The sequence below is a fragment of the Rutilus rutilus genome (genome assembly GCF_951802725.1).
Source record: "Rutilus rutilus genome assembly, chromosome: 24".
Taxonomy (NCBI): domain Eukaryota; kingdom Metazoa; phylum Chordata; class Actinopteri; order Cypriniformes; family Leuciscidae; genus Rutilus; species Rutilus rutilus.
Window position 1 is genome coordinate 20,010,388 of NC_140228.1, and position 27,759 is coordinate 20,038,146.

The 27,759-nt window shown below is 39.6% G+C and overlaps 1 protein-coding gene across 1 annotated transcript in view; it reads right to left on the reverse strand.

Moving 5' to 3' along the window:
- gli3 (GLI family zinc finger 3) overlaps positions 1-27,759 on the reverse strand; it is a 182,165-nt gene that overhangs the window by 71,231 nt on the left and 83,175 nt on the right. The window contains exon 3 of the mRNA XM_084399264.1: positions 15,143-15,385. Within this exon, the coding sequence (XP_084255390.1) occupies positions 15,143-15,385 (243 nt within the window). The remainder of the gene's footprint in view (positions 1-15,142; positions 15,386-27,759) is intronic.

Here is a 27,759-nt window from a genome sequence, read left to right on the forward strand (position 1 = left end):
TTTAACACGAAATCTTAAGTTCTTCGTTATCTTTTTAAAAAAAGTTTTGTAATTTTAAGAAAATTTCAATAAATCTATAAAATTCTCTTTGTTCAAAGGTAGGGGACAAGTAAAATAATCATTAAAAAATGAGAGATAATGAGAACTCATGAGAACTCAATTTAATACAAATTCTTAAGTTCTTGGTAATATTCATTTTAAAATTTTGTGATTTTAAGAAACTTCATAAATGTATTTAAAGTGCCCCTATTATGGTTTTTCAAATACGCCCTGGAGTCTAGACTGGTGTAAGCAGGTGGGTGCAGACTCCAGGGCGAGGGACCTTGGGCAAGGAAGGTCCAGTGGGAAGAGACCCTGGAAGGGTGGTCTCGGCGGGACGATACTCTGGAAGGGTGGTCTCGACGGGACGATACTCTGGAAGGGCGGTCTCGGCAGGACGAGAATCTGGAAGGGTGGTCTCGACGGCACGAGACTCTGGAAGGGTGGCCTCGACGGGACGAGACTCTGGAACGGTGGTCTCGACTGCACGAGACTCTGGAAGGGTGGTCTTGGCAGGACAAGACTCTGGAAGGGTGGTCTCGACGGGACGAGACTCTGGAAGGGTGGTCTCGGCGGGATGAGACTCTGGAAGGGTGGTCTCGACGGCACGAGACTCTGGAAGGGTGGTCTCGGTGGGACAAGACTCTGGAAGGGCGGCCTTGACGGGATGAGACTCTGGAAGGGCGGCGGGGACGGGAAGGGAATCCGAATCTGCTTCTCCAATGGTGTAGGATGATCCACTCACCCATAGGATGTTCCCTCAAGGAACACGTGGTGGCAGTACATGTGGCGCAGCCGTCCCATGGTGCTTTCTAAACGCAGTGGTCAAGGAGGCTCAAAAGCCTGACAACTCAGCACCACTGTGTGGTGGAGCTCTGCGGATAGAGGCCTCAACATGACAACTCTCTAAAACAAGAGGAGGCCTAGCAACGTCCTAAGCAAAACTCTACTCATAGTAAAAGGGCATAACTAAGGAGGCTCACTGATAGTCTACTACTTAGTAAACTATCTGGCGTCCGAAAAAGCATTCACAACCAGCTTCCTTCTGAAAGCAGTGGCCAAGAAGGCTCGCAAACAGCCCAAACACAGCACTACTTCCTGCCGAGCTCTGGGGACGGAGGCCTGAATATGGCTATCGGCGTGCTACGCTCAGAGCAGCTTACCAAGGAGGCTTCGCAAAGCCTAACTCTGACCCGCTATTCAGGTGGATCTCTAGGGAGTGTAGGCCTGAAAGAGTGACTCTATAAAGAGAGGAGGCCTAACGACACTCCACTGCTGTAAAGCCTAGCGTGAGGTGGCCTAACAATGTCCTATGCTCAGGAGCTAAACGCACATGCTCCTCTCGCATGTACAAACAGTCTCCTGAAGACAAGAAAGACGAAGACGAATTTTACAGGTGCCCTTTAATACTCACGGTCGCAACAGTGGTGAAGTCATAGGCTGCCGCATGCTAGGGCTGCACAATTAATCACAATCTCCATGTAATCGCACTTAAACCGATTTGGCTTATTGCGATTTTGAAATTGCAGACTGTAATTATTTGTTATGCGCAGCTTGTCATTGATGTACGGCTCTGTAAACACTGCGCCATCTGAAAGCACTGTGAGTTTAAGTCACTTATAACGTGCATTTTGAAAAAGCAACACGTGTCAAACATCTTTCCAAACACGAGAAGCATTTATGAACCTCTTGACTAACAAAAGACAACATTTAATAACATGATTTTACTCCAAACTCACTTCATAACGACAACTGAGCATCCTTCTGTGAGATGATGTGGCTTCTTACACAGAAAAAGGCAGCCGTGTGTTTATTAGTCATGTTTAATCAATCAAAGCGTTTCAATCTTCTGTTTATTCAGCTACAGCGATGATGCCCAATAGGGATTTCCTGGAATGATGTGCGTTATCGTACTTCAGCGGCGGGGCATATTTGGCGGGTCTGCCTGAGAGCGCCCTCTGGCTTTCAGATGGAGCAGCATTTACTACCGATCAGCCGCACTGCACTGACAAGCTGTGCATAATAGCAAGCCTTTGCCAAATTGCGTGCGGTTTCTTTGCGATTAATTGTGCAGCCCTACCACATGCCAATGTCAAGTTCATTGTCGTGTTTAGAGATGAAAGAACAAAAGAAAACAGTTTACAGAGAACAAAAAAGAATTAAAGCTGCAAGCAGCATTTATCGGGGTTCAAGCATTTAAGGCCTTTAAGGCCTTTAAGCACAAAAGCATCAAAAGACATTATTTTATTTAGCAAGCATGTCAAGTCAAGTCATCTTCATTTATATAGCGCTTTTAACAATGTAGATTGTTCCAAAGCGGCTTTACAGTGATAATAGGAAATTAAAGTAACAGAGATTGTTTTGGCTTTATAGCAGCTCTAGAATAAAGTTATTGTCCAGCTAAATTTAGTTTTGATTGATTCACTTCTGTCGCAACGATCATTAGTTGTTAACTTAGGGGCCGCTAACACGACACCGTTTTAACAGAAAACTCTTTAAGTTCTCTCTACGCAAACTTTAAAAACGAGAACCTGTGAGAACGCTGATGGCATGCACATGCGTATTATGAGTTCAGTCTATAGGTACGCGCATTTGAACTTATATACTAATATAGTACTTATATATATATTTTATAGTTTTGAATTTGCAATACAGCTACTGTATTGAGATAAATAGCTTCGGTTCTGCATCCAAAGTAAAAACAGGAGGACAACCAGTATTTTCTTCAGTTAAACAAAGACAAAACTGAAGTCATTGCATTTGGAAACAAAGATGAAGTTCTCAAGGTGAACGCATACCTTCACTCTAGGGGTCAAACAACTAAAAATCAAGTCAGGAATCTTAGTGTGTGTCACTAGAGTCAGACCTTAGTTTCAGTAGTCATGTCAAAGCAATAACTAAATCAGCATACTATCATCTGAAAAATATTGCAAGAATTAGATGCTTTGTTTCCAGACAAGACTTAGAGAAACTTGTTCATACTTTCATCACCAGCAGGGTGGATTATTGTAATGGACTCCTCACTGGCCTTCCCAAAAAGACCATAAAACAGTTGCAGCTCATACAGAACGCTGCTGCCAGGATTCTGAACAGAACCAGAAAATATGAACATATCACACCAGTCCTCAGGTCTTTACACTGGCTCCCAGTTAGATTTAGGATTGATTTTAAAGTATTATTACTGGTATACAAATCATTCAATGGCCTAGGACCTCAATACATTGCAGATATGCTCACTGAATATAAACCCAACAGATCACTCAGATCATTAGGATCATATCAGCTAGAAATACCAAGGGTTCACTCTTAGCATGGTGAGTCCGCTTTTAGCTATTATGCCAGCCGCAGTTGGAACCAGCTTCCAGAAGAGATCAGATGTGCTCCTACAGTAGTCACTTTCAAATCCAGACTCAAAACACTTCTGTTTAGCTGTGCATTTAATGAATGAGCACTGTGCCACTGTTCGTCCGACTGTTTGTACTATACTGTATTTTATTTTTCTAAACTGTTTTAATTATTCTTATTTCTTTTTATTATTTTAATTTATTCTATGTAAAGCACTTTGAATTGCCATTGTGTATGAAATGTGCTATATAAATAAACATGCCTTGCCTTGCCTATTTGGCTGAGAAATGGCCTCTAATCTCTAGTACACCAGTGCATTGCCTCCTAGAAAGTACTTCATCAGGCCTATAGTGACGCAAAACTTCCTAGAAAGGGAGCAAAGGGAGCACCCATTCCCAAAGTTACTAATTTAGTTTAAACTTTTTCAAAAGCATGCTGTAAAATTCAGTCTACCTTTCCCAACAGCCCTGCTTTTGAACTGCCACTTTTTGTAGCCATGCATAATGCAGAGGGCAATTTTTTGCTATCATTATTTCACAGTGCATTCATTAAGAAGCGATTATAAAGGGTTTTAATGAAAGAGCTGATTAAAGGCAAACTTTGACCAGACTCATTAGTTTCTGATGGAACACAAACACACGTTGAACAGAAAAGAGAGTGTGAAGATGATCACAATTACAGCTTATTATTTAGGAGGATGATACGCCCTAAAGCATTTACTAAAATCTCTCCCATAATTATTTTATGAACACTTACTTCTTCTTTCCTTCTCCTTTTCTCTCTTCAAGTTTTATTACACATGCTCTTTGGGGGGACTGCTGTAATATTATGTTAACTCCCTGATTGAGAGGTAATTGTATTGTGACCAACAGATCAGATTGAGAGAACTGCTTCTTCTGGCACTTAAAAAGTCATAAGCAAATCCAAGAAGAGAAAACGTTCAATGATCAACAGTGTAACATTGCTGACCATCCTCCAAACACCTCTGGGTCAATGATGTAACATTCCTTAATTTTTTTTTTTTTTTTTTTTTTTTTTTTTAATCAACCAACCAACCAACCAACAAACAAAAACACACACACATTCAAAAATGCAACTATTAATAATACAAATACTTGAATACAGCTTCTATGATGAGTATGTTTTTTTGGTCATTTGTTTTTTTGGACTGGATAAACAAAAATGTCAGGATGATACAACTGTCCTGATATCTTATGCCACATTAAAATAATTATACATTTTTGGAAAAAAAACCTTGTGGAATGATCTTCTATTAACATGTTTTATTGATTTATTCAAATACAAATAAGATCTTACAAGATCTCACATTCAATGCTTAAAGAAAAAATGTTGTACTGTTTTTTCCAAACCATATGAAACCAGATTGAATACAAAAACTTGACGTGTTTTATGCAACAAAAAAAAAAACAATAATAAATGATAAATTGTTAGAGAAAGGGAGAAAGGCTGGTGAGTTTGTGAATCAGTAATGTAGCACATATGATGGCTCTGTGCCGTTCTATGTTGTGTGTGCGCCTTGCACATTGCCAGATTTCATTACAGCACTTCACTTGCTCATGATCTCACTGCTCAAACATGCTCGCCTGCACAGAGCTGATGACTGAGGGGCCAACGAGCAATAAACCCTGTGAGTTTGTGCAAATTGTACGTGTCAATGGGAAAGCAAGTGCTTATTTCACCGTATATGTGTGTGCAAACCAGAAAAAAACAAAGTATCACAGGCAACCAAACACACCCATTCACACCTGTGTGTGCTTGTAAGCAGTTGATAAGCTCATGATGAGAAGCATACCTTAAGGACACCAAATATTGAAAACAGCACGCGTCTGGTAAAGCATTCCGAAAACAGGCTGCAGGATCCAGCTGTGTCTGCGTGTAAACACACATGAGCACTGTTGAGCGCTGCTCTGCGGGGGTTGCTGTTGACTTGAGCATTCTGTTTAATTATAGTTCCCGATTGGTGTGACGGTAATGGGCTAATTACAGCTGTATAAATTATCCAAACGTACCAAATGTGTCTGGAATTGAGGTGGTGGAGTGCAGGCATGGGAAACAAAGCAGAAATACAGAGGGAGGGAAGGAAGGAGAGGAGGGATGGATGGATAAATATTTTGGTTGTTAAAGTGAGTGTTGTGAGTCGGACTGTAGGTTTTCGGCCCTCTCTGGTGTTCATCACTTAGTTTAAATGCTAACAAATTCCAGCCGCTTAGATTGATTCCATTCATTCAACATCCAGCTTATATAACATCCAACTTATATACTTGTAAATAGTGAGGTTGACTATTTTATTTATATATATATATATATATATATATATATATATATATATATATATATATATATATATATATATATATATATATATATATATATATATATATTATTTAAGAAAATAATAATTCAGAGACTATTCAGCATTCAGGTCTGTTCTATTTCTGAATCCCTTTTTTTTTTTTTTACAAAAAACAAAAAAAATAACGGTGAATAATTGCTCATAAACATTTTTTTAATCAAATAATTTGATAATATATTGTGATAACATAATATGGTCAGTCTTGCAAAAGTGAATAAATAAAGGTTACTATTTCTATTCCTATCCTTTCCCCTGTATAAATGTAGGAATTATGTAAAAAAAATGTATGCTGTATAGGGATGGAAAATGATGATTATGTTTCTCTACAGTCCAGCATAAACTGGAAAAGGAGGGGTTGGGAGAAAAAAGTTGGTCTAATTGTGACTTTATCAAATAAAGTGCCAATCACATACCAGAATCCTTCTATTCATCCCACAGCGGGATAAGTAAGGAGGGCCAGTATGGCAATAATTCCCTGTGCCTCTTTTGAACAAGGGACAGCAAGAGTGAAGAGAGACGAGTCTGCATTAAGGTAATCAGTGTAATCATGGTCAGGTCTCGGAGGTAGATAAGGGTCAGCACCTCAGGGCAAATTAAGACCTGTACCTAACCGGCTCCATTTGTCTCACTCTCAAATCTCTCACTAGCTTTTCTCATCCTGTTTCAAAAATGTTAACCACTACACTTTCTGACTTTGCAATTCTAAATATATTGTAAATAAAATTAGCTTTGGGTTCAACAGCTGATGTTCTCTGATACTGCTCCAACACAAGATAAATTGGCACAACTATTGGTTTTCATTTTTCACATTTGTCATTTGTTCTTTTTGTTTACACATCCACATTCTGCACTTCGCTCCGTCCCTCAGCGAATACCCGCATCCCTCTTGGCACCTTGAGAGTTATGGCCCAAAAACAAGCAGGAGTTGTAATCCATTTATTCTGTCCCACCAAACAAAAACTACTCAAATAATCCTCGACAACACAGGTCTTGTCGAGAGACCAGGCCTTAGGAGAGAGAGAAAGCGCAACTTAGACAGTCAGGGAGTGAACATCTCTCTTCCTGTTTCTCGCTGTCTCTCGGTCTCCCTCGCCGCCTCTTTATCAAGCAGGTGGTGCCCAGGGGTGGCTGGCCAGGGCTGGCAGACAAAAGCGTATGTGTGTAAACTTTAAAGCTGATTAACCCGGCCCCACTGCCTTAATGAGTGCGCCGAGTAGCGGGCACCTCAGAGACCTCCGCACTGAACCCTTCCTGCGCTTCAGACCCAGCCAGTCATCCCACTCCACACACATCAAAGAGCTTCCAGCACAGAGCGGAGAGGAGAGGTGAGGAAAGTGGGGGGATGGTGGGAGATGAGGAGGGGGAGGATGGACAGAGGGATCCCTTATCTCCTCCTGAGAGGATGCTGCTCTGCAGAGTGAGATTGTCTCGAGCTGCCACCTGTCCCAGCCATCTTTGAAGGCAATGCTAAGCCTGTGATGGGCCTGACCTCCTTCAGCTCCCTTTCTTTTATGTTTCTTTTTATTTTCTGCTTAGTTACTATCCCCTCCCACCCTTTCCACCTAGCATTCTTCCCCTCTACCCGTCTCTGTCTTGGCTTTTCTTGTGATTAGTACTTGAGGCAGAGATGCGTCCCTTGTTACCGCATACAGACTCATAATAATAATTAAAGGAGAGAAACGTTATTAGTGCTTTCTGTCCCTTCAAATAAAGACCTAGGAAAGCACCAAGTGGTGGTTTCACTAACATTAAAGGGGACATGATTTCCTTGCTCTTTTGAGAAATAGTTCAATGTAATGATAGACATAATCTGACATTCACAACACCATGTATTGTGATATACCATCTAAGCAGAAATTATTATTTTTTTTAAATTGTCATTAAGACATTTTTAGAGTTGTGATACTATACTACTATACTATAAAAATAAGTGGATACGTGCACTAAGTATAAATAGCATTTAACAACTATTTACACTTAGTGAAAATAACATCTGTCGCTATTTTTAGAATATACTGTTAACCTTCCGAACATCATAAATTCATGAAACTAAGCTTGTTTGCTCAAAAGGACTTGTTCTTCATATGTACAAAGTTTTAAGAAGTTAGGACTTTGTGCACATAAGATATAGGCATAATAGTCATAATGGGCCATACCAGACAAATATAAAAAATGTATCTGCTTAACAGTTTAATAGATCAAAATTAGTTATTAAATAATGATTTTTATAATGTACAAAGTGTAAAGTCTATCCCCAAACTCTAAAGGGCCTTTCACACTGAGTGCGATTAAGTGACTTGAATGTATGTCGCAATGACTCTCTTGTACGAAACAATAGATCCCTATGGAGCTATTCACACCAGGCATGATCAATCACATCATTTTTTTCGACCAGTGTGACGATTTTTTTTTTTTTTTTTTGAAATGAGCCGTCCAATTAGATTTGAGCTTACCCGAGCCGCTGCTGTTGCAAAAAAAGTGTAAGAGTGGTGCCATTGTTTTGAAAACCTGTGTAAACACAGAAGAAAAGTATTCCGGAATAGAAAAGAGAATGGATGTTGTGTTATCATTGGTATCTGCATGTTCTTTATACAGATTATAATTTCTATTCATTTTCCACTGAATTATGCGATCTGAAGAGCTTGAAACAGCGTACAGAGCTCTGTATTCTTCCGTGAGTCATAAAGCTCATTCGCTCTAGAGCTGTCAATCATATTAGGGAATCATAACTCCTGCCCTTCCTAATGACGACATTGTGTTCCACTTTAGATAGCAGTCGGAAGTTATTATACATACTCGATGATGGTTTCTGTATACTACCAAACTTTATTTATCTTAATTTACTGTTGTATATTGTGCAGCGGATGAGGTTAAAACTAAATGGGAAAACCTACGAGATACATACATGAGGAAAAATGTATTCTCGCCACCTACCGTGCAGGTGGGAATTAGCTGAAGGCAATCAATCGTATCTTGTTCAGTGTGAAAGCTCTGTTCATCAGCGATTTGCTTAGCTTTATCGTGCCACGCTCAGTGTAAAAGGGCCTTTACTCCTAAACCTAGCCTTCACAGACATTTTTTTGCATTTTTATATTTTCAAAAAAAAAAATATTTTGTATGATTTATAAGCTGCTTTCCTCATGGGGACCTAAAAATGTCTCTTAAAAATTACTGGTATTAATATCCTTGTGGAGAAATTTGGTCCCCATAACGTAGGGAATTCCAGGTACACACACACACACACACACACACAGAGAGGACTGGAGCGAGTGTAATGCTGTCTGAATACCCACTGAGGATGAGAGTGAGAAGTGGTGTGATTTATTTACACAGTAGTAGTCCACTCGAAAAAGAGAGAAAGAGAAAGGGACCTCATAGGTGTCAAGCCATTGTTGTAGTCTCCCACATTTTTAAGCCAAAAGTTTTACAGTGGGTAGTGGGGTTACAGACAGCAGTTGTCTCCATCCTTCAAAACAGGCTTTATTAGACAAGGTTCAAAGCATTTCTCACTATGAAATCTCTGAGATGGCTTTTGCATTATGATAATTTCAACAAAACACAGAAGCATGAAAGGAAACACGTCACATGAATGACTGTGGCATATCCAACAGATCAAGTTTTCTGGCGGAATTTCTCATACAGATAAGAAGTTTCCAAGAAAAACTGATGTACATTACTCCAGTATCAGGCAGTGCTGAGGAACATTTCCACTCTATTCCAACATGCTTCACCCTGAACCCTCCAGGCGAAAGAAAAAAGAAAAGAGGGAAGTCAAAGAAGCACATGAATGTAACGGTACAGCCATACACGGCAAAACTCCTTTAATAACCTCTATAAAAGAGGATCATAAGATTATCTGTGGTGTACTAAACCAAGAAGGATAATAACAGTAAAAGATTCACTTTCAGAATGAAAGGATCAGGATGAAGGAGAAGAAGAGACTTCTTACTAGTGCCCAAAGACTGCTCCCGGCGTCTTGGCCCTGTGAGCTCTGGTTAAGCCGTAGCAGGGCCCCTCTTTCACAAATCCAATATGGAAACAATCATGCAAACCATCCTTGCCATTAAAGTTGTTAGTGGGAGCCTCTCTATGGCTTGTTTCTTCATTTTGAGGCATCATTGTATTTTTATGATTTCATTGCAAAAAAAGTCATTAAAGCCATGTAAACTTCGGAGTATAAACTCCAAACAAAAAGTATGCGGGTGTTTCTTCAACCAAGGACATGCTCACTCAGTGGACTGTAAAAAATAATTAAATCTATAAATGATTAGAAAAAAAAGTCCATGTACAAAAACCTTGTTACTCGTATAGATGAGATATGCATTAGAATTTAAATGCAATGTTTTGCTGAAATGTTTACATGGTATCTAGCCAGTGAGACTGATTTTCATTCAGTCATAAATACACGTCAACTCATGTCATCAAGACCACGGGGTATAAGGTGAACCTCTCAACATCATACTGCTCTAGAGAAGTTCTTAGGAAAGGACAGAAGGTTTCATTTGAACAACAACTAGCATGTAAGGAGGTTTACATAAATATTTATTATGTCCAAGTAAAGTCCTAGTCAAACAACCAACTCCACATCTTCATTTGATATGGTTATCCAGAATACACCAGCTGTTAGATTGGTTCTGGTCATGTCTATATCTTTGACAGCAGATGTTTACAGTTCAGTGGCCAGTGAAGGTTTGATTTTAGAGGTAAGGGGGAAATAACACCCAGCACTACCCACCCAATATATCAGTGTCAAGCTCAATCTTTTTCACCATCTCAGAAAGCCCTCTACAAGTCTTTTGTTCAGGCGGCGGTGGCATGCTATGCTCCACCAAGGGCACTGAAGTGGGAATATCCTCTGATATGGTGCGCACCAATGCAGAGCTGACCAGACAGATGCAAGCAGTTTGGTGGGATATCATCAGTCCCTCCTCATGTTGGTTTGTCTGGACTCTGGTTCAAGGCATCAATGAGGCTTTGGTAGAGGATTATAGGCTTCAGGAAACTTGGTAGATCTTTATCCAAGCAAGAACACAGGACTGAAACTGTAGCCCCACAACGCTGATCAAGCTAAAGGTGGGAGCCAGTTTGCTTTTGAGTGGGGACAATATTTCACACTGAGAAGTTGTAGACCGACACTAAATAGGCTTAGGAGTTGACCCTCTTTGCAGTAATGACACTCATGGGCTTGAATGTAAAGGACAAAGGGGCTTCAAAGAGCTAAACTCTCAAAATCTTTGGGAAAGTGCTTGTGAAAAAGCACAAATGCTTTAAGACCATAAGGACAGCCAAGACTGCACTGAGCAACGTGAATAAACCTATTGTTCAGTTGAGTTTACTGAGGAAAGGATATGGCTTTGCGCTGCTGGGACAATCATGTGTATGTCCAAGATTGAGGAACGGCAAGATTTCATCCCTCCCTGCTTGCCTTGTTCAAAACATTCCCATTCCATCTTTAGATTCATATAAAAGGGAAACATTCATTTCAACAAGCTTTAATTCCCAAAACAGGACATGGCTCTTACTAGAGAAGGGCACATCTGTTTAAGAAAATACAAACAATTAGGAAAGAGGATAAAGAGAGAGAAGAGAAGGATCTTCCACTTCCCCAAGAGAGATAAGAAATGCAACGGCAGCAAGTGCCTCACTGTTGCTGCTTCCCGATGACCAGCGAACAATATAAACAGATGTCACAGTGTTAGCCGCATTTCACACTTCCACATATTTAGTGCTCTTCCCTTCATTAATCCGTCTTTCAATCCTGCCGTCTTATCTATACTGTGCATTAGCATGGTGCTAAGCAGGATGTGGGACTCTTATCCAGTGTTTGTGTGAGAAAAGAGGATAAGTCTCAGGAATGATGGCTAATGCTAATGCTTCGACTAATGCTCACAAAGAGGGCTATTTATCCTGTGCGCTCTTTATGCAAAACTCGCTGGTCCTTTATGCACTTATGCAGTGTGTGTCTACACAAGAGTTTGTGTAAATGCAGTATTAGCACCTTGACTCGCTGAAGTAACGGAGGAGATTTGTAGGATTTTCTCAGAGGTCCTTGCTGTTTTCATGCCTTGCCCCTCCTCTGGCACTTGTCGTTTGGAGCTTTGTTCCTGACACCCACTCCCAGGGTGCCCCTCTGTGTGTTACCGTGGTGACCAGGTGTGCAGAGGCGGCAGGTGGAGGCTCATTTAGGCGCATTAGGCCTTGACATGCGCCAGCAGGAAGAGTAATCACGCTTTACCTGCCACTAGTACTAGTGCATACACAGCACAAAGAGCCCGACTCGCTCTCCATCACATACTCTCACACACGCACAGTCTCACACTTACACTAGCACACACCTGGGACGCATTTACGAGCTGATGGATCTCCAATGGGAAAGAGAAATGCAGGGGGCTCTGTCGAATGTGAGAGTGTGCATGTGTATTGGGTCAAGGTTTTTCACAACTCAAAGCCTGTAGAACTGAGTGAATGGCACCAGTGTGTGTTTTAAAGCAGTGATGGGGATAGGGAAGGGTTAGTTAAATGGTTCTGGCCTCTCATAATCCCCTCTAGTGAGGAGTGTACACCACATCTATAATCAACGATACACCGAGCCCTCTATTTAATCATAGTTGCTTTGCAGTCTAGACAATATAGGTTTCAAACGTCACACTGCAAAAAAAAATTCAAAATAGGTTTACAGTATTGAATACCCCTGAGCTGAAGCAGTAATTCACCTTTTAATTTTTTTTATGTAAACACCTTAGTCTACCTGGAAGTGTGCACTGTTTTATTTAAAAAGTTGGACTAATAGCAGCATTGTGTAATTGTAATTGTGTAATTAAAGTGTAACATGTATTTAATCCTTTAAATATTTAATTTCACATTGTGTTATGTTGGACAGACAGATTATAGACTAGCTTGACTATAAAAAAATCTGCTTTAGCTAAATTATAACTGCACAAATAAATATTCTTACAGAGCCAATAGGTAATCACCTACCGTAGCAACAACAAAACACCATGTTTTTGTTGCAGTAAGTTATACGTTATATGAAAATATAAAGAAAATATAAAAACCTACTCTGGATCTTTTAGGGATTCTCTTATTGTGAGACAAATAAGTAATGGTATATGCAACTTATGGAGCTGTAGGTACTAGTTTAACAGGACTTTAGGACATGCTCACTCTGTTGTTCAGGCCAACTTTAGCAATTTACAAAACATTTTTTATTTAATAAGAATCAAATCAAATGCCAGAGGCATGTCTGCGAAATGTCTCAAAAGCAAGAATTTCTTCCTGAAGAGTGAGACATGGGGAGAGTGCCTCACACTCCTTCTAGCATTCATTCCATCATCAACTTTCTCCACTCCACAGTTCATTGCTGCCCTGGTGATCCCCCATGCAGAGAGAATGGACCTTTGGACGACTAAGAGGCTCCTTTGACTTGTCCTGCTGTTTTTGAACTCCTCTGTTTCAGTGTCTGCCTTCTCCACCTGACCTCTGACCCCCCACCACCCTTTCACCCTGCACCCTCTGCCCCAACTTCCCCCTCCGGGCTCCAGCCACCCGGAACACCCCTTTTTCACTTATGTTCTTTTTTGCCTTGCCCTTTTAGCCTCTGTCTCTCCCCCACATTTTAACTCTCTCTTTTCCCTTCGCTTCACTCTTTTTCTTTGTCTCCCTTCATGTTTCCCCTTTTTTATTTATTTCTATAAACCATTTAAAAGAATGTTTTGGGTTCAATACAAATTAAACTCATAAAGCACAATGTTTATTAAGACAGAACAATATCTTCAACTTGTCAACTTGTGCATGCAATCTGTATTTTAAATTTATTAGTATTACTTATTTGTTTTTTTGTTTTTTTGTAACATTTTAAATTATATATAATTAAATTATATATACGAATTATTTAGAAATAACAACAATAATAATAATAGTAATATTGATCGAACTTGATGAAATCTTGAAACATTTCTTTGCTCTCTCATTTGCTGGAGCACCCCAACCAAATGCTGCCTCATCGCAGGCACAGAAAGGAGATTTCTTAGAGGTCCTTACTGTATACTATCCATACCTTCCCATTCATCTGACACTGCCTCGCCCCATTAAAACACTCTCTTTCTGCCTATTTCTCTCAATTTCTCTGTAAACAGAGAGTGGCAGAATTGCTGAGGTGGTCAGGTCTGTATTAATCAATATGTGAGGGTCTGACTGGTCGGATTGTAGTTGACCCTTGTGCATTAAGACGGCTAATGAAAGGGCCTAAACGATCAGTAGTACAGTGGTAAATGGTTGTGTGAGAGAGAACAAAGGTAAAGGGCATTTAATTAAGTGCTGTGTATTAAAACTACACTGTCAAACCTAATTCAAAACCAATTTAGCGAAACTAAACAAGCTATCACATCGAATCCTCATCCATAGGTGATGACCAGGCAATGGTGGTCCACAATATTAACCTCTTAAAAGGCCTTGACTAGCCTCGTCTGTCTCTCTCTCCCTTTATTTATCTCTTTCACTCTATCCTGTCCATGCACAGGTTCTTGCTCTCTTGCTAAGAGTCTCTCATGATTATTGATTATAAAAATGATGGGGGAGTCCGGTGGACCAGAGAAAAACAAGGGAAAGATAATATGGAAAAGAACAAGGCAGGGGGAGTTTGACTGCTCTCCGCTCTGTGGCGCTTTGATCATGCCTCTGATGAGCGAGACTGGAGTTGTGTGCTTATACTCGGCCCCTAATGAGGGAATTAGGGAGCAGAGAAGAACGTCCCCCATACTAACTTCCCCTCTGAAAAAAAATGAAAAGGCAAGCGAGAGCGAATGAGAAAGAAAGGGCAAATAGTCAACTGTCAGGCCCAATCAATCCATTAGCAGCTTTGCCTTTTGCCTCGCAAAGGGGAAAAAGTTAGTGTGCTGGCCCTGCACTAGATGTTCGTCCTTGAGTTTTATGCATAGACAATATCTACATTCTATAGGGACTTGATGTTCATGGTTCATTGTGACTGTCCTATGCAAAACTGAGATAACTTCTGTAGGGATAGGTTCACCCAAAAACGAAAGGCAGGAGGCAGAACATTTTTAGTAACAAATCAAATATCAGTTTGTTCCTCACACAAATGTCTTGGATATCTATAGAAGACATTTGGTGAACCTTTTTGTCAATATCTACTATTTGTTGCAAAGAAAGTAGCAGCCAATACATTCTCCAAAACATGTTACTTTGTATTTCATTTTTTAAGGTGGACTATCCCTTTGGGATTTAAGGATATGTCCTAACATATTTTAGGATAAAAAGCCAAAAAGTATAGATTAATTGGATTAAACCAAAAAAGACCATAACTGCATATTGAGAGAGTGCTTGTCTCGAATATGCCCCAAACAACTATGAAAAATTGTAACTCACCATAGTGAGGGTCCAAGTATCCATTGCGAGGGTCCATAGCAAACAGCGTTCCCCGATAGGGCAGGGTGTGGTCTGCCAGGTGGGGCAGAGAGCTGTGAAGTTCTTTCTTCACCAATGGGGAGCGATCTTCTGTAGAGGTGGATGGCTCCTCACTCAGTTTTCCTGATGTGCCCAGAACCGCGGTCCGCCCACTGATGGCATTACGCCTCTCGCGATGATACGGGGAACCTGAACTGTCATCCTCTAAATGAGAAAAAAAAAAAAAAGAATGAATATAAATACTTTTATTGATAAACTATGAATATTTTAATGTATTTTTACATTTTATTTGTTTTTTATTAGGGATGGCCCGATACCGATACTGTCCTCATATACTCTTACTCGTACTCATAAAAATTCGCCGATATCAGGCACCGATACCACGTACATTTTGCGAAACGAAACTGGCTGCCGCGAGTGCTTTGAGGAGGTGAACTGAGGCATAGGAAAGTATAATGTCGGCGGTTTGGGATCATTTCACAAGGTTCGTACAAGGTGCGTGTGTAGAGTAACATAGCTGTGGTGCGCAAGCTGATAAGAGAAAAACGCGCAGTGGATTGAGTGCGCAATGGCACAGATGCGCGAGCTGGTCGAGCACATCCCTTTAAACAGACATCAGTGGATAGTTTGTTCAGTCGGATCTCAATGGCAAAGAAAATAAAACGAGGCATGTATGTAGCTTATTATTAACGTTAACTGACAAGAGAGAGAGCGAGCGGGCGCACTTCTGTTGAAGGCTCTTGATTGCTGATCGTTCACTCAGCACATGTTATTTGGATACAGTGGCGGTTCTACACGGAGGCCCGTGCCTCTGTAGACATGTCCCTGGCCACCCCTGTGGCCACCCCCACGCTGTAAAAAAAAAATATATATGTCATATGATTTTACACGCGAGCGCCAAAAGCAGAACTAATGCGACGCAACGTTCTACACGGGTAAATTAGTGCGACGCACCCAAACACTGTTGCCTGCGGTCAGAGAATGTTTAATAAGGGGAGAACTTCCACTCTCAGTAAACTTCCGGCTTCTGAACTGGTTGCAGTTCCACTCTGATTCCATATGAGGGCGCTCACAGGACGAGTGCAGAATGAATGGAGGTCTACGGCAGTATACCCATCAAAATACACTTTTCTCAGGATATAATTTTTTTGTCTAGTAATTTGAATGCTGTATTCGAAAAGAGATGCAAAGAAATTACACATCGCTGGGTGTTAGATTTTTTAGAGTCACTTATTTGCTTTAAAAAGTCTTTTAAAGTGTCAATGACGTCATACACATCGTACGACCAGATATACTGATTTACGGCAATCCTTCAGTCACTTTGGTGCTTTCGCGCTCTGCACTTTCTTTTCTCTCTAGGCATCGACAACACAGCTGACACAGGTAAATACACGTGCTAGAAGAGTTTTTGTTTTGTTTGTTTCTGGTCCCGCTTCGGATGCCGCGATGCCATCAAGCAGTATCTCTAGTCGTAATCAGTCCTTCACTGACCAATCAGCGTTCATTAGCAAAATGCTAGCGTGTTATGGGCAACAACAACTCAACCTGTAAGAAATCGAAAGGACATAGGTACTCGTTCATTCAACTTTCGACCTATAACCCATGTTGAACTTGCAAAACCAACAATCAAATCTGAGATTTATCAATGGCAATCGGGTGAAAGAGACGAATTTAGCTGTCTAGCCCCATAGACTTCCATTCATTTTGCACTCATGGGCGATCGCCCCCAGTGGAACTCTGGGTATTCGGTAATTCGGTACAATAGGACTTAATAGGGAGTGGGCAGGCTCTCCGTAGACGGGCTCTGCTGCGGTGCTGCTCGATGAATGAGAGCTCAGCAACTACTCTTGGAGAGAGGAGCTACGATTTCTCCTTTTGCAAGAGTCGAAGGTAAGCAAAACTATTTAATCTCGTAAGTGACTTGTTGTTCTTGGACATAACCGTGTTACTTTTCTTCCTTACACTGATAATGAAATCAAGTTTGTAAATGTCTGGTCTCGATATGTTTAGAAACTTAATCATATTCAGGGATGCAAACAGCGCGCTTTTCGGCGCCTCCCGCTTTTTTCACGTCAGTTTGGGTGACTTGGGCCTGAGAGGGTCTGATTATAATTTCACAGAGTCATCTGAAGCCATTCCATAGCTTAATGTGAGGGACAGAAGACTATTTACATCATTAAATTAAAGTTTACGGAAACCTCGTTTTCCCTCCTCTGCGGCTGTCAATCATTCTCTATTAAGTATTCAAACAGCGCGCGCGCCTCGTCCGGTTACAGCAGGATACACGGTAAAACTCTCTCCAATATGATATATTCACATTATAATGCTTGATCTGTAGATAAAAAGGCTGTGGATTTGCATAAAATGACTTTATTTTGTGTATTTGTATTTTATGTTTGTTGCTGTTTTTAAACGACTCGCTTGTGCCTGTTAGATCACACACATCACAAGGACTATGAATCAGCATCAAACGCACAATAACTGGAATTTAAAACTGTGAAGAAACAAATGATCAACAAACTGCTGGACAGATATACACTAGGATTTGTGCGCTCGACATTTCTTCGCTTTGTGCCGTGAACTTTTAAATGTTTTAAAAGCCGTGAACTTTTAAAAACGCTTTGTGCGCTCTGTTATGAAGTGTTTCATATTATCATGGTTTTGCGCACTGAAAGATTATTAAAAGCTCATATATTTTTAGCCTGCACAATACATTTAAAATAAGCATAATTTAATTGTATATTATTTTTGTGTAGTGTAGTGTAAGCATTATAAATATATACACTTCTGAATTCTTGACATATAAAATTGTGAAATGTATGATTGCCTGATTGAATTTTATAAGAGTACTAATAGTAATTTGTTTTTATTAACATGTTTAGATTGTATAAAATTACTGTGCAGATTTTTTCAAGAATTACTTTTTGCTGCTGATACACTCACTAAGTTTAATAAAAATACATAATACATTTATTTAGGTGTTAACAGTAATCTTACACTGCAAAATGATAACTTACAAAGGATTAAATTCATCACAATTATGTATTAAAACTCTAACAGTGTTTAGACTGTGCAAGATTGCTGTTACCCTTCCTGTAAGCTCAGCCTCTTGCGAACGCAGTTTCTCCACAATGAAACTGATAAAAACCTTCCTGCGGTCCACCACTACTGATGAGAGACTCTGTGACCTTGGTGTCCTGAGCATAGAGTCCAGAAGGCTCTGGATCTTGATGTATTTGTGGACCATTTTTCCAGACAGCACAACCACCGTATCCTGTTTCTGTAGTGTAGTGTATCTATATTTTATTAAAATTCAATTGTTCCAGCATTGTTGTGCCAATTCAAAAAATTAAGTGTGGACTCAACTGCAGGGGCGGAGCCAGACGATGTAAACATTCGGGGCTTAGCCCAAACCTAGGGGGGTCCGGGGGCATACTCCCCCAGGGAGATTTTTTTTTCCCATTTACGTCAGCTAAATGCACTATTTTTCAGGCTGTTTGAGATAATAGAATGCCTAAAAATCTATACACTATCTGGGAAAATGATGATAGTTACTCAGTAAAAAAAAAATCACCCAGTAGAGCCTACAACCTATTTTGTATTTAATTGTTCTCCAGCTGTAGTGAATCCAAAACACCAAAAATGTTAAGGATGACTCATTTTCACCCCTGTCAACTAAAAAGAGGCAACCATTATCTGACTATTTTTTAAGTTAGCCTAACTTATATAGGTAAAATTGGAATTTGGTGTAAACATCATTACATCATAATAATTACATTGTCCGCGGTTCGTCTGACGCTGCTTTTGAATCTCTCTCCGGCCGGTGAGGTTTACTGTTAGTGTTCCATAAAAAAACTTCATGTCCATATTAACTTCAGCCGGTTAGCCAGTAAGCTCGCTACGACGCCGGAGAAACATACAACAGCCCGCCAGCCCCTGATGACAACGACGAAGAAGAAGATTTATATTCTTCTTCGTTAACGTTAGTTTTTATTGGCAGTTGGCAAACAAACTGAGTGATGCACGATGCATTACCGTCCACCACCACGCACGGTGGTTTTTGTTTCATTTTTTGCCGCTCCAGTCAGAAAAGACTGAGAGTAAATGAAACAAAGTTTAAGTTATTTAAAAAAAAAACTAAAAGATTCGGGGCTTTTGACAAAACATTCGGGACTTAAGCCCAATTAGCCACCACCCCCGCTCCGCCCCTGCTCAACTGTCCACAGAATTGAGGCTTCCATAAATAGGAAATGGCACATTGTTGTACCCTTTGTTGTACCCTGGTGATTTATTTTCGCATTGAATTGACACCCTGTTTTTGTACCCTGTACTGTATTTTTTTTTTTTTTTTTTTTTACCTGCGCTCACTCTTGTACAAAATGAATGTTAATATGATTTTAAAGTAAAATAAAGTTTATAATCTTTAAATAAAATGTGTTGCCATTTTTAATGTGCCCTTCTGGTTAAACACTGGCCCCTCCTTGGCCCCCCTAGTAAAATTTGTCTAGAGCCGCCACTGTTTGGATGAAAACTAAATCGTATATGTAAGTAAAGTAAAACATGAACTGTTATCTGATTTAAGTATAACGAGTGGTTCCTTACATTATTATTACAGGACGTGTGCAGGTCAAGAAGTTCCATGGACGCAAACATCCAAAGCGCGCGCCCCGCAAACCAGCGTCTCAGCGTGCGAATTCTGAATTAAATTGTCTTTCACGTCTTGCGCTTGTACGGACGAATTCACACAAAATTATGTAGTAACGCCCGTCTTGGCGAGCATCCTATAATAAACAAAGTCGGTTATATCTCAAATGAACACAGCCATGTTCAAATGCGGTCTTAAAGGGGCAGCAGTTTGATAAACCTGCTTCTGTGTTTTAATGTTTTAAATCAAACAAAGGACAAAGAAATACTCACTGCTCTTGACTAAATAGGCTACCCTTTTCAACTTTACAAAAAAAATATCTATCTATATATAATTTATACAGTAATGAATATGCTTTTTTTCACAATTGATTACTTTATTCAAATTTCTGTTAGATCTACCCGAAAAACTCTAAAAACAAATGTTTATTTCATTTGTAGCCTTTCTTTGTTCTACTGTATTTATTTGTCTATTTGTAATTCGATTGTTTGTTCTTATTTTGTTACTGCTTGTTTTAAATTCACATTAATTAGGATGGTAGTTTTTGTTGTAGTATCAAAATTGGATTAAATAATTGATATTTCACTGGTTTTGACAAACATTTGAACCGCTGACCCGATCCTCAGCACTGAGCCCTGCTGGAGCAGCTCTAAACATGTGCTGTGCTATTAAATGAAAGATAAAATATGATAGAGCAATAGAATGAACAGTGACAGTAACAGAAGCTCATACAATGCATTTTAGCAGGCTTAATTAAGCATGAAAATATATATTTGATGAACAAATTAAGCCAACTAATATGATTTATATTCTTTTGGTTTATCTACTAATACATTTAAAAATTACAAATGCAGTGAAAATTCAGGGATCGGTTACGGTATCGGTATCGGCGAGTACCAAAAATGAAAGTATCGGTATCGGACTCGTTCTGCAAAAAGTGGTATCGGTGCATCCCTATTTTTTATTATTACTAAATATAATTTTCAATTTTGCCACTTTATTGAAAAGTAGAGTACAAAGAGATGAATTTCAAGAGGACCACGGCTAAATGTGTTTGCATGTTGCTAACTCCTAATTCATGCTTGCAAAAAAAATATATATATATATATATATTCAAGCAGTAATACATAATTTGATCAATTTTAAATTCATCTCACAGTGCAGTAATGTTTGTGTCCAGTCCAGTTATGGTCTAAATCTGCAGTTCTCAATCTTTTTTACTTCAATCACCCCCCCAAAGACAATATTTAAAGGCTCCTAAAGATATTTCTAGTACTTCTGCTGTATTGATAAAAAACTGCTCATTTTGAAACTTTATTTTCAGAAACTGGAAGTGGCAATATATTAAATAATACATAATTCAAATAATTAAATTCCATATTACCTGAATTTATAACTGAATTTAATTCAGCATTTCTACCTGCTAAAACATTTTAGAGCTAAACATAACTAAATCATTATAAAACATGATGTTTTAGGATTTTATTAATTTCCACAAATTTCCAGGTCTGGAAATCACACTTTTAAAATTCCCTCATATTTCCAGGTTTTCAAAGAAAATGTTGGTGCTTACATTTTTTAAGGGCATTACATAAGAATATGTAACATAAGCTTAACAAACATATAACAAACATAAGCTTGTTTCCAAGCAGCACAGCAGTAATGACTTTATGAACTTCTTCACTTATCGCATCAGGCAGTGCATTGTAGTCTCCCTAAGAAAAAATTCCAGTCATTCATTGCTATAGGAGAGGAAGAATTTTCTAAACTCGTTAAATCATCTAAATCGACAACATGTATGTTAGACCCTATACCGACTAAGCTACTGAAAGAGAGGTCATAGATCTTCTTCTTAATATCATTAATTCATCTTTGTAATTAGGATACGTACCAAAAACTTTTAAGCTGGCTATGATTAAACCGCATGTTAAAAAAACGCAACTTGATCCTACAGAATTAGTCAATTACAGGCCAATCTCGAATCTACCTTTTCTGTCAAAAATACTAGAAAAGGCAGTATCTTCACAACTATGTTCATTTTTAGAAATAAATTATATCTGCAAGGATTTTCAATCAGGATTTAGACTGTACCATAGTACTGAGACAGCTGTCATTAGAGTCACAAATGATTTGCTCCTATCATTCGATCATGGTTGTATCTCTCTATTAGTGTTACTCGATCGAAAACAACATTCTTCTAAATAGACTCGAAAATTATATTGGCATTAGTGGAATTGCATTAGCATGGTTTAAATCATACTTATCTGACCGGTATCAGTTTGTAGCAGTAAATGAAGAGATGTCTTATCGATCAAAAGTTCAGTATGGTGTACCACAAGGCTTAGTACTAGGACCGTTGCTGTTCACTCTGTACATGCTACCCTTGGGAGATATCATTAGGAAGCATGGCATTAGTTTTCACTGTTATGCTGATGATACGCAGCTCTATATTTCTTCACACCCGGACGAAACTTACCAATTCACAAAATTAATGGAATGCATAGGTGATATAAAAAAAAAAAAACTGGATGACTAGCAATTTCCTACAACTTAATTCTGATAAAACAGAGATTCTAATTATTGGACAAAAAACGTCCTCACGTAATAACCTAGAATACTGTCTAGCATGTCCTCGTTGTCAGTTAGGAACCTGGGTGTGCTCTTTGATACCAATCTTTCATTTGAAAGTCACGTGTCTAGTATCTGTAAAACCACATTTTTTTCATTTGAAAAAGTATATCTAAATTACGTCAAGTGCTCTCAATGAAAAATGCAGAACAATTAGTTAATGCGTTCATGACTTCAAGGCTAGATTATTGTAATTCTATTATGGGTGGTTGCCCTGCACACTTAATAAACTATAGCTGGTCCAAAATTCAGCAGCTAGAGTTCTTACCAGAACCAGGAAATATGACCATATTAGCCCGGTTCTGTCACCACTGCATTGGTGTTATGAGGATGCGAGGAGATGAACCCAAATGCAGACAGTGTACAATGAACAAGGTTTATTGGTACAAAAACAGGAAAACAAAACCCACGAGGGGGCAAAACAACACAGGAAAAGGAATCTAAGGCTGACAAGACTAAACAATGACTAGACAATAAACAAGCAATACTTCTAATAAATACTCTCACAATGACAAGACTTTCCACAAGGTACTCACAGGTATGATTAGCAATGAACCAACAAAGGACGACAAACACAAGGGGATTAAATAGTGAGAAACTGATAATGACGGCAGGTGACACAGATGAAACAATAATGACTAACGAGGAGAACAAGGGGCGGGGTAAGTAACAAGACAACACAAGCACACAGCCCAAACAAATAGCCATGTGCTTGTACACAAAACATGGGTCTGTCATGATCCTGCCTCAAGACTAGAGAAATACAAAGACACAAGGGCAGAATCATGACAATTGGCTCCCTATTAAACATTATATACTGTACATTTTAAAATATTGCTGCTTACTTACAAAGCACTAAATGGTTTAGCTCCCCAGTACTCTCAGCAGCCATATCACCCTGTAGCCCAAGACTGGTTGCCCACTGAAGCTAAGCAGGGCTGAGCCTGGTTAGTACCTGGATGGGAGACCTCCTGAGAAAACCAGGTTGCTGCTGGAAGAGGTGTTAGTGAGGCCAGCAGGGGGTGCTCACCCTGTGGTCTGTGTGGGTCCTAATGCCCCAGTGTAGTGACGGGGACACTATACTGCCAAAAGAGCACCGTCCTTCGGATGAGACGTTAAACCGAGGTCCTGACTCTCTGTGGTCATTAAAAATCCCAGGATGTCCTTCGAAAAAAGAGTAGGGGTGTAACCCCGGCATCCTGGCCAAATTTGCCCCTTGGCCTCTGTCCATCATGGCCTCCTAATCATCCCCATATACTGATTGGCTTCATCACTGTCTCCTCTCCACCAGTAAGCTGGTGTGTGGTGGGCGTTCTGGCGCAATATGGCTGCCGTCGCATCATCCAAGTGGATGCTGCACATTGGTGGTGGTTGAGGAGATTCCCCCCCTTCTATGTAAAGCGCTTTGAGGTCTCAGAAAAAGCGCTATATAAATGTAACAAATTAATTACTTGAGCGAGCTCTTAACGCATTATAGTCCTTCACGTCTATTGCGATCTCAAAATTCCGGCCAGTTGATAATACCTAGAATATCAAAATCGACTGCTGGCGGTAGATCCTTTTCCTATTTAGCACCAAAACTTTGGAACAATCTTCCTAACATTGTCCTGGAAGCAGACACACTCGGTCAGTTCAAATCTAGACTAAAAACACATCTCTTTGGCCTAGCATACACATAACACATTATAGACTTCTATATTTCAATGTCAGGCTGCATAGATTAGGTCAGCCGGAACCGGGAACACTCCCTATAAATCCTGATGTACTTGTTACATCATAAGAAGGATGGCGTCTACACTAATATTAGTCTCTCTGTTTATCCAAGGTTTACCGCAGTCCGCCAGATCCAGGCCATATCGAGATCTGATGAAGGACCTGCACCTGGACATGATGACAACTAGGGTTGGGCCGATACACGATGCCATCGTCCATCGCGATGGCTGACAGACATCACGATGTTGACTTGTTATTGCTGCTTCCATAGACACCATTGTATATTTTACAAACTATAAATGTATTGTTTTGCTATAAATTATATGTATTTAAATGTCTGAAACCTAAAATAAACATTATGTGGTTTAAACACTGAATAGTTGTGATATATGACAAGCGCTGAGCATGTCCGTCTTTGGCTCAGCGCCAGCCATAGCGCGAAAGCACAGTTTGAATCTGGCAGTTATGTCACGTCACTGTACATTCGCTCCTTAGTGGTCAGCTGCTGCAGAAGTGTGCCAAAATCGAAATTGCTGATGAGATGTAGAGGAAAATATCTAGTGGAAAATTAGAATGTTACGTTATGTTATGTAACAAGCTTGTTGTCTGAGCTTTGCTAATGTCATGATCAAAACCATCATTATAGCTAGTACTACAATAGGAAAATTCATGGTCACAAAAACCAATACATAGATACACAATGCAAATACACAGAGAAACTCATAGGTAGACAGACCTACAGACAGCGGCAATAAATATGTGGAACAAGTCTGGTCACGCTAAGAGTTTGGGTAGTGCAGGGAGGCATTGTTAGTGCTAACATGTGCTTTAGGGAGCTCTTTATGGGTTTTATGTGCAAAGCCTCCAGGGCTTGGCCTCTTCCAGGCAAATGTGCAGGTTCATAGCTTCACACAAGAGCAAAGGAGTGACTCTGTGTCTCTGCTTGCCACAGTCTGAAATAAAACAGGCCAACATTCAACATCACAGCAGCAGTCAGGAAAGGATTTCCCACAAGCTCTCTCTCTCTCTCTCTCTCTCTCTCTCTCTCTCAATTTTTTTTATCTTCTTTTTTTTTCAAAGACACAGAATCCCATGGAGAGGGCAGCTGAGTCTTTTCCCTGCATTCCAAACTGCCCATTAAATGGCCTCATGGGTAGTATCAACGCCCACAAGCTATCCGCCTTCTCTCTCTCTTTCTCTTTCCCTCTCTTTCCATATACCAGTCTTTTAACACTGTTCCTGTCTCTCTCTCCTATACACACACCAAAAGAGGTGTACTTTCCTTATTTCTATGTCTGCAAGTAATCTGTTCTGGCAGACAGAGTTAGACTTGTACCCCACAGGGACAGTCTCCAGTGGTCTAAAATGGGGCAAAGAGAAGCAAGTTTACAGGGCTTTGCAGGGTTTACAGGGTTTAGTGTTTGATCTTTCTTGAAGACACATGACCCCATTACCTGACCCCATCTGGGTCATGACCTCTCAGCCTAGAATAAGTAGTGGAGCAACCCATAATTCAGTCATCTAACCTACCATACCCTTTCACTGCTGTATAACATCACTCACTGCTTTTTAGCCTTCAGGAGTTCAGTTCATAACTGCAGCAGTAGGGGTCAATGAGGTCACCAATGATGTCATTTAAAGGGACTGTGAGAATTCTGTAATTTATTACTCACCCTCATGTCGTTCAAAACTCATATAACTTTCTTTATGCAGTGGAACATAAAAGTGAATTCTTAAAGACTGACAAAAAATATTGAAGATATTCCCTAAAAATCTTGACATCTGTCTTAATTTAAAAATTAATTTAATCTGCAAGTGTCTTGCAGTCAATTACTAGCAACAGCACACATTAGCATTTTTTTTACTGTATCTAGTGTAAAGTGTTGGTGGGAAAAACAACAAATAAAAATAAAGGTTCCAGATGCAGGTTTTCACAACAATGCCATAGAAGAACAATTTTGCGTTTTTAAAGAACCTTTCAGTGAACAGCGAACCTTTCTGTCTTAAGGCGGGCATACACTGTGCGATTTTCGTCCGATTTTGAGCCGAATTCTGACTCGTGCGACTCTTTTTCGGGTCGGGCCGATTTTCAGCTTTGTCGTGCGTCGTTTGTCGTGCAGTGTTCGTGCAGTGTACAGGGGGAAACGAGAGGCGATTAACCTCTCATGACCGGCAATCGGATGGTCGGATGAATTTCTGGCATGTTAGAAATTTTGGTCGCTCCTCGTGACTATATCGCACAGTTGAAGCAGAGCTACGAACCGATTGCCCTAAACTCAGTGTTTTTTCCCTCACTGCGCCTGCGCGAAAACAGTTTCATCTGCAGCAAAAAAAAAAAAAAAAAAACTACAAATTACTGTTGCTTATACCTCCTGTTCGTGTTGCAAAATGGATTAACCATTACCCACTTCTTCCAAGCCACCTGCGATGTAGGCTACACTTTGCATCTTTTATTGTTAAAAAATGTTTTTGAAATAAAGCTGTTTTTAATTTTCATTGATGAATTATTGTAGTGTTCGGAAATATTATAGACTGTTAATAATTCATTATATGTATATAATTCATTGTAATCGACCTAAATGTTTTAGACAATTTTTAATGAGGAGAAGTAAGCTTCTATGTAATATTTTCCTCACAGCGCGTTGGTTATGCGGTGATGCGCTATGAAATTGTTGCGTGGCAATTTAATTATAATAGCCTATCACTTTAATAATAAAAGTAGCCTTCCCTAATAATAATAATAATAATAATACAATAATACTAGCCTACTAATAATTTAATATATAAATTGGAAATGCTAAATCTTCTTGATATTGATAGCTGATGCTTGTTTTGACAATATCTCTGGATAGGCTACATGATATCGTCCATAGGCGCAACCCGGCACGAGGATTTATTGCGCTGATTTGCGCATATTTCACACGTATAGTGTGAACAGTCAAGTCGCAGCTCGACGTTCGGACCGTACAGTGTGAGCACATAAATCCTGAGCTTTGGCTTTACATCGCATGCGATCTACTCGTTCAGTGTGAGTAGGTTCCTTGCTAAAATCGCACAGACATCGCACAGTGTATGCCCGCCTTTAGTGTGAAGAACAATTTAAGAGTGAACATACAGCCTTGCTTTATGTAACAATCCTCAAAATAAGCACCAGCTCCATTCTTCAGCACAAAATCCCAACATTAAATGAACATTAAACCTTTTATCATTTGGTACAAAAACACATACATAAACAGTTAATATCATCATTTACCACCGCACAATTTATTATAATTGTAGGGAAATAAAATGACCAGCACATTATGTCAAATGCCTCCTTCTTTGTTCCACATTAGGAATAAAGTCATACAAGTTTGGAATAACAAGAAAAAAAAAAGTCATTAGGTGAACTATCACTCACATGTTTAGCGAAACTAGACCAGCAGGCACTGATATTTGAAGCTTTATCAGATTCTTGTATCTAAGCACTTTAAAAAAGCAGCACAACTTTTTAACAAAATACAGACCATAAGACTGTAATTTGCAAAGTAAAAGAGTGCTGGCCTTGGGAAAGCCAGTAAGAGTTGGTCTGACAGAATAAATGGTATCAGCG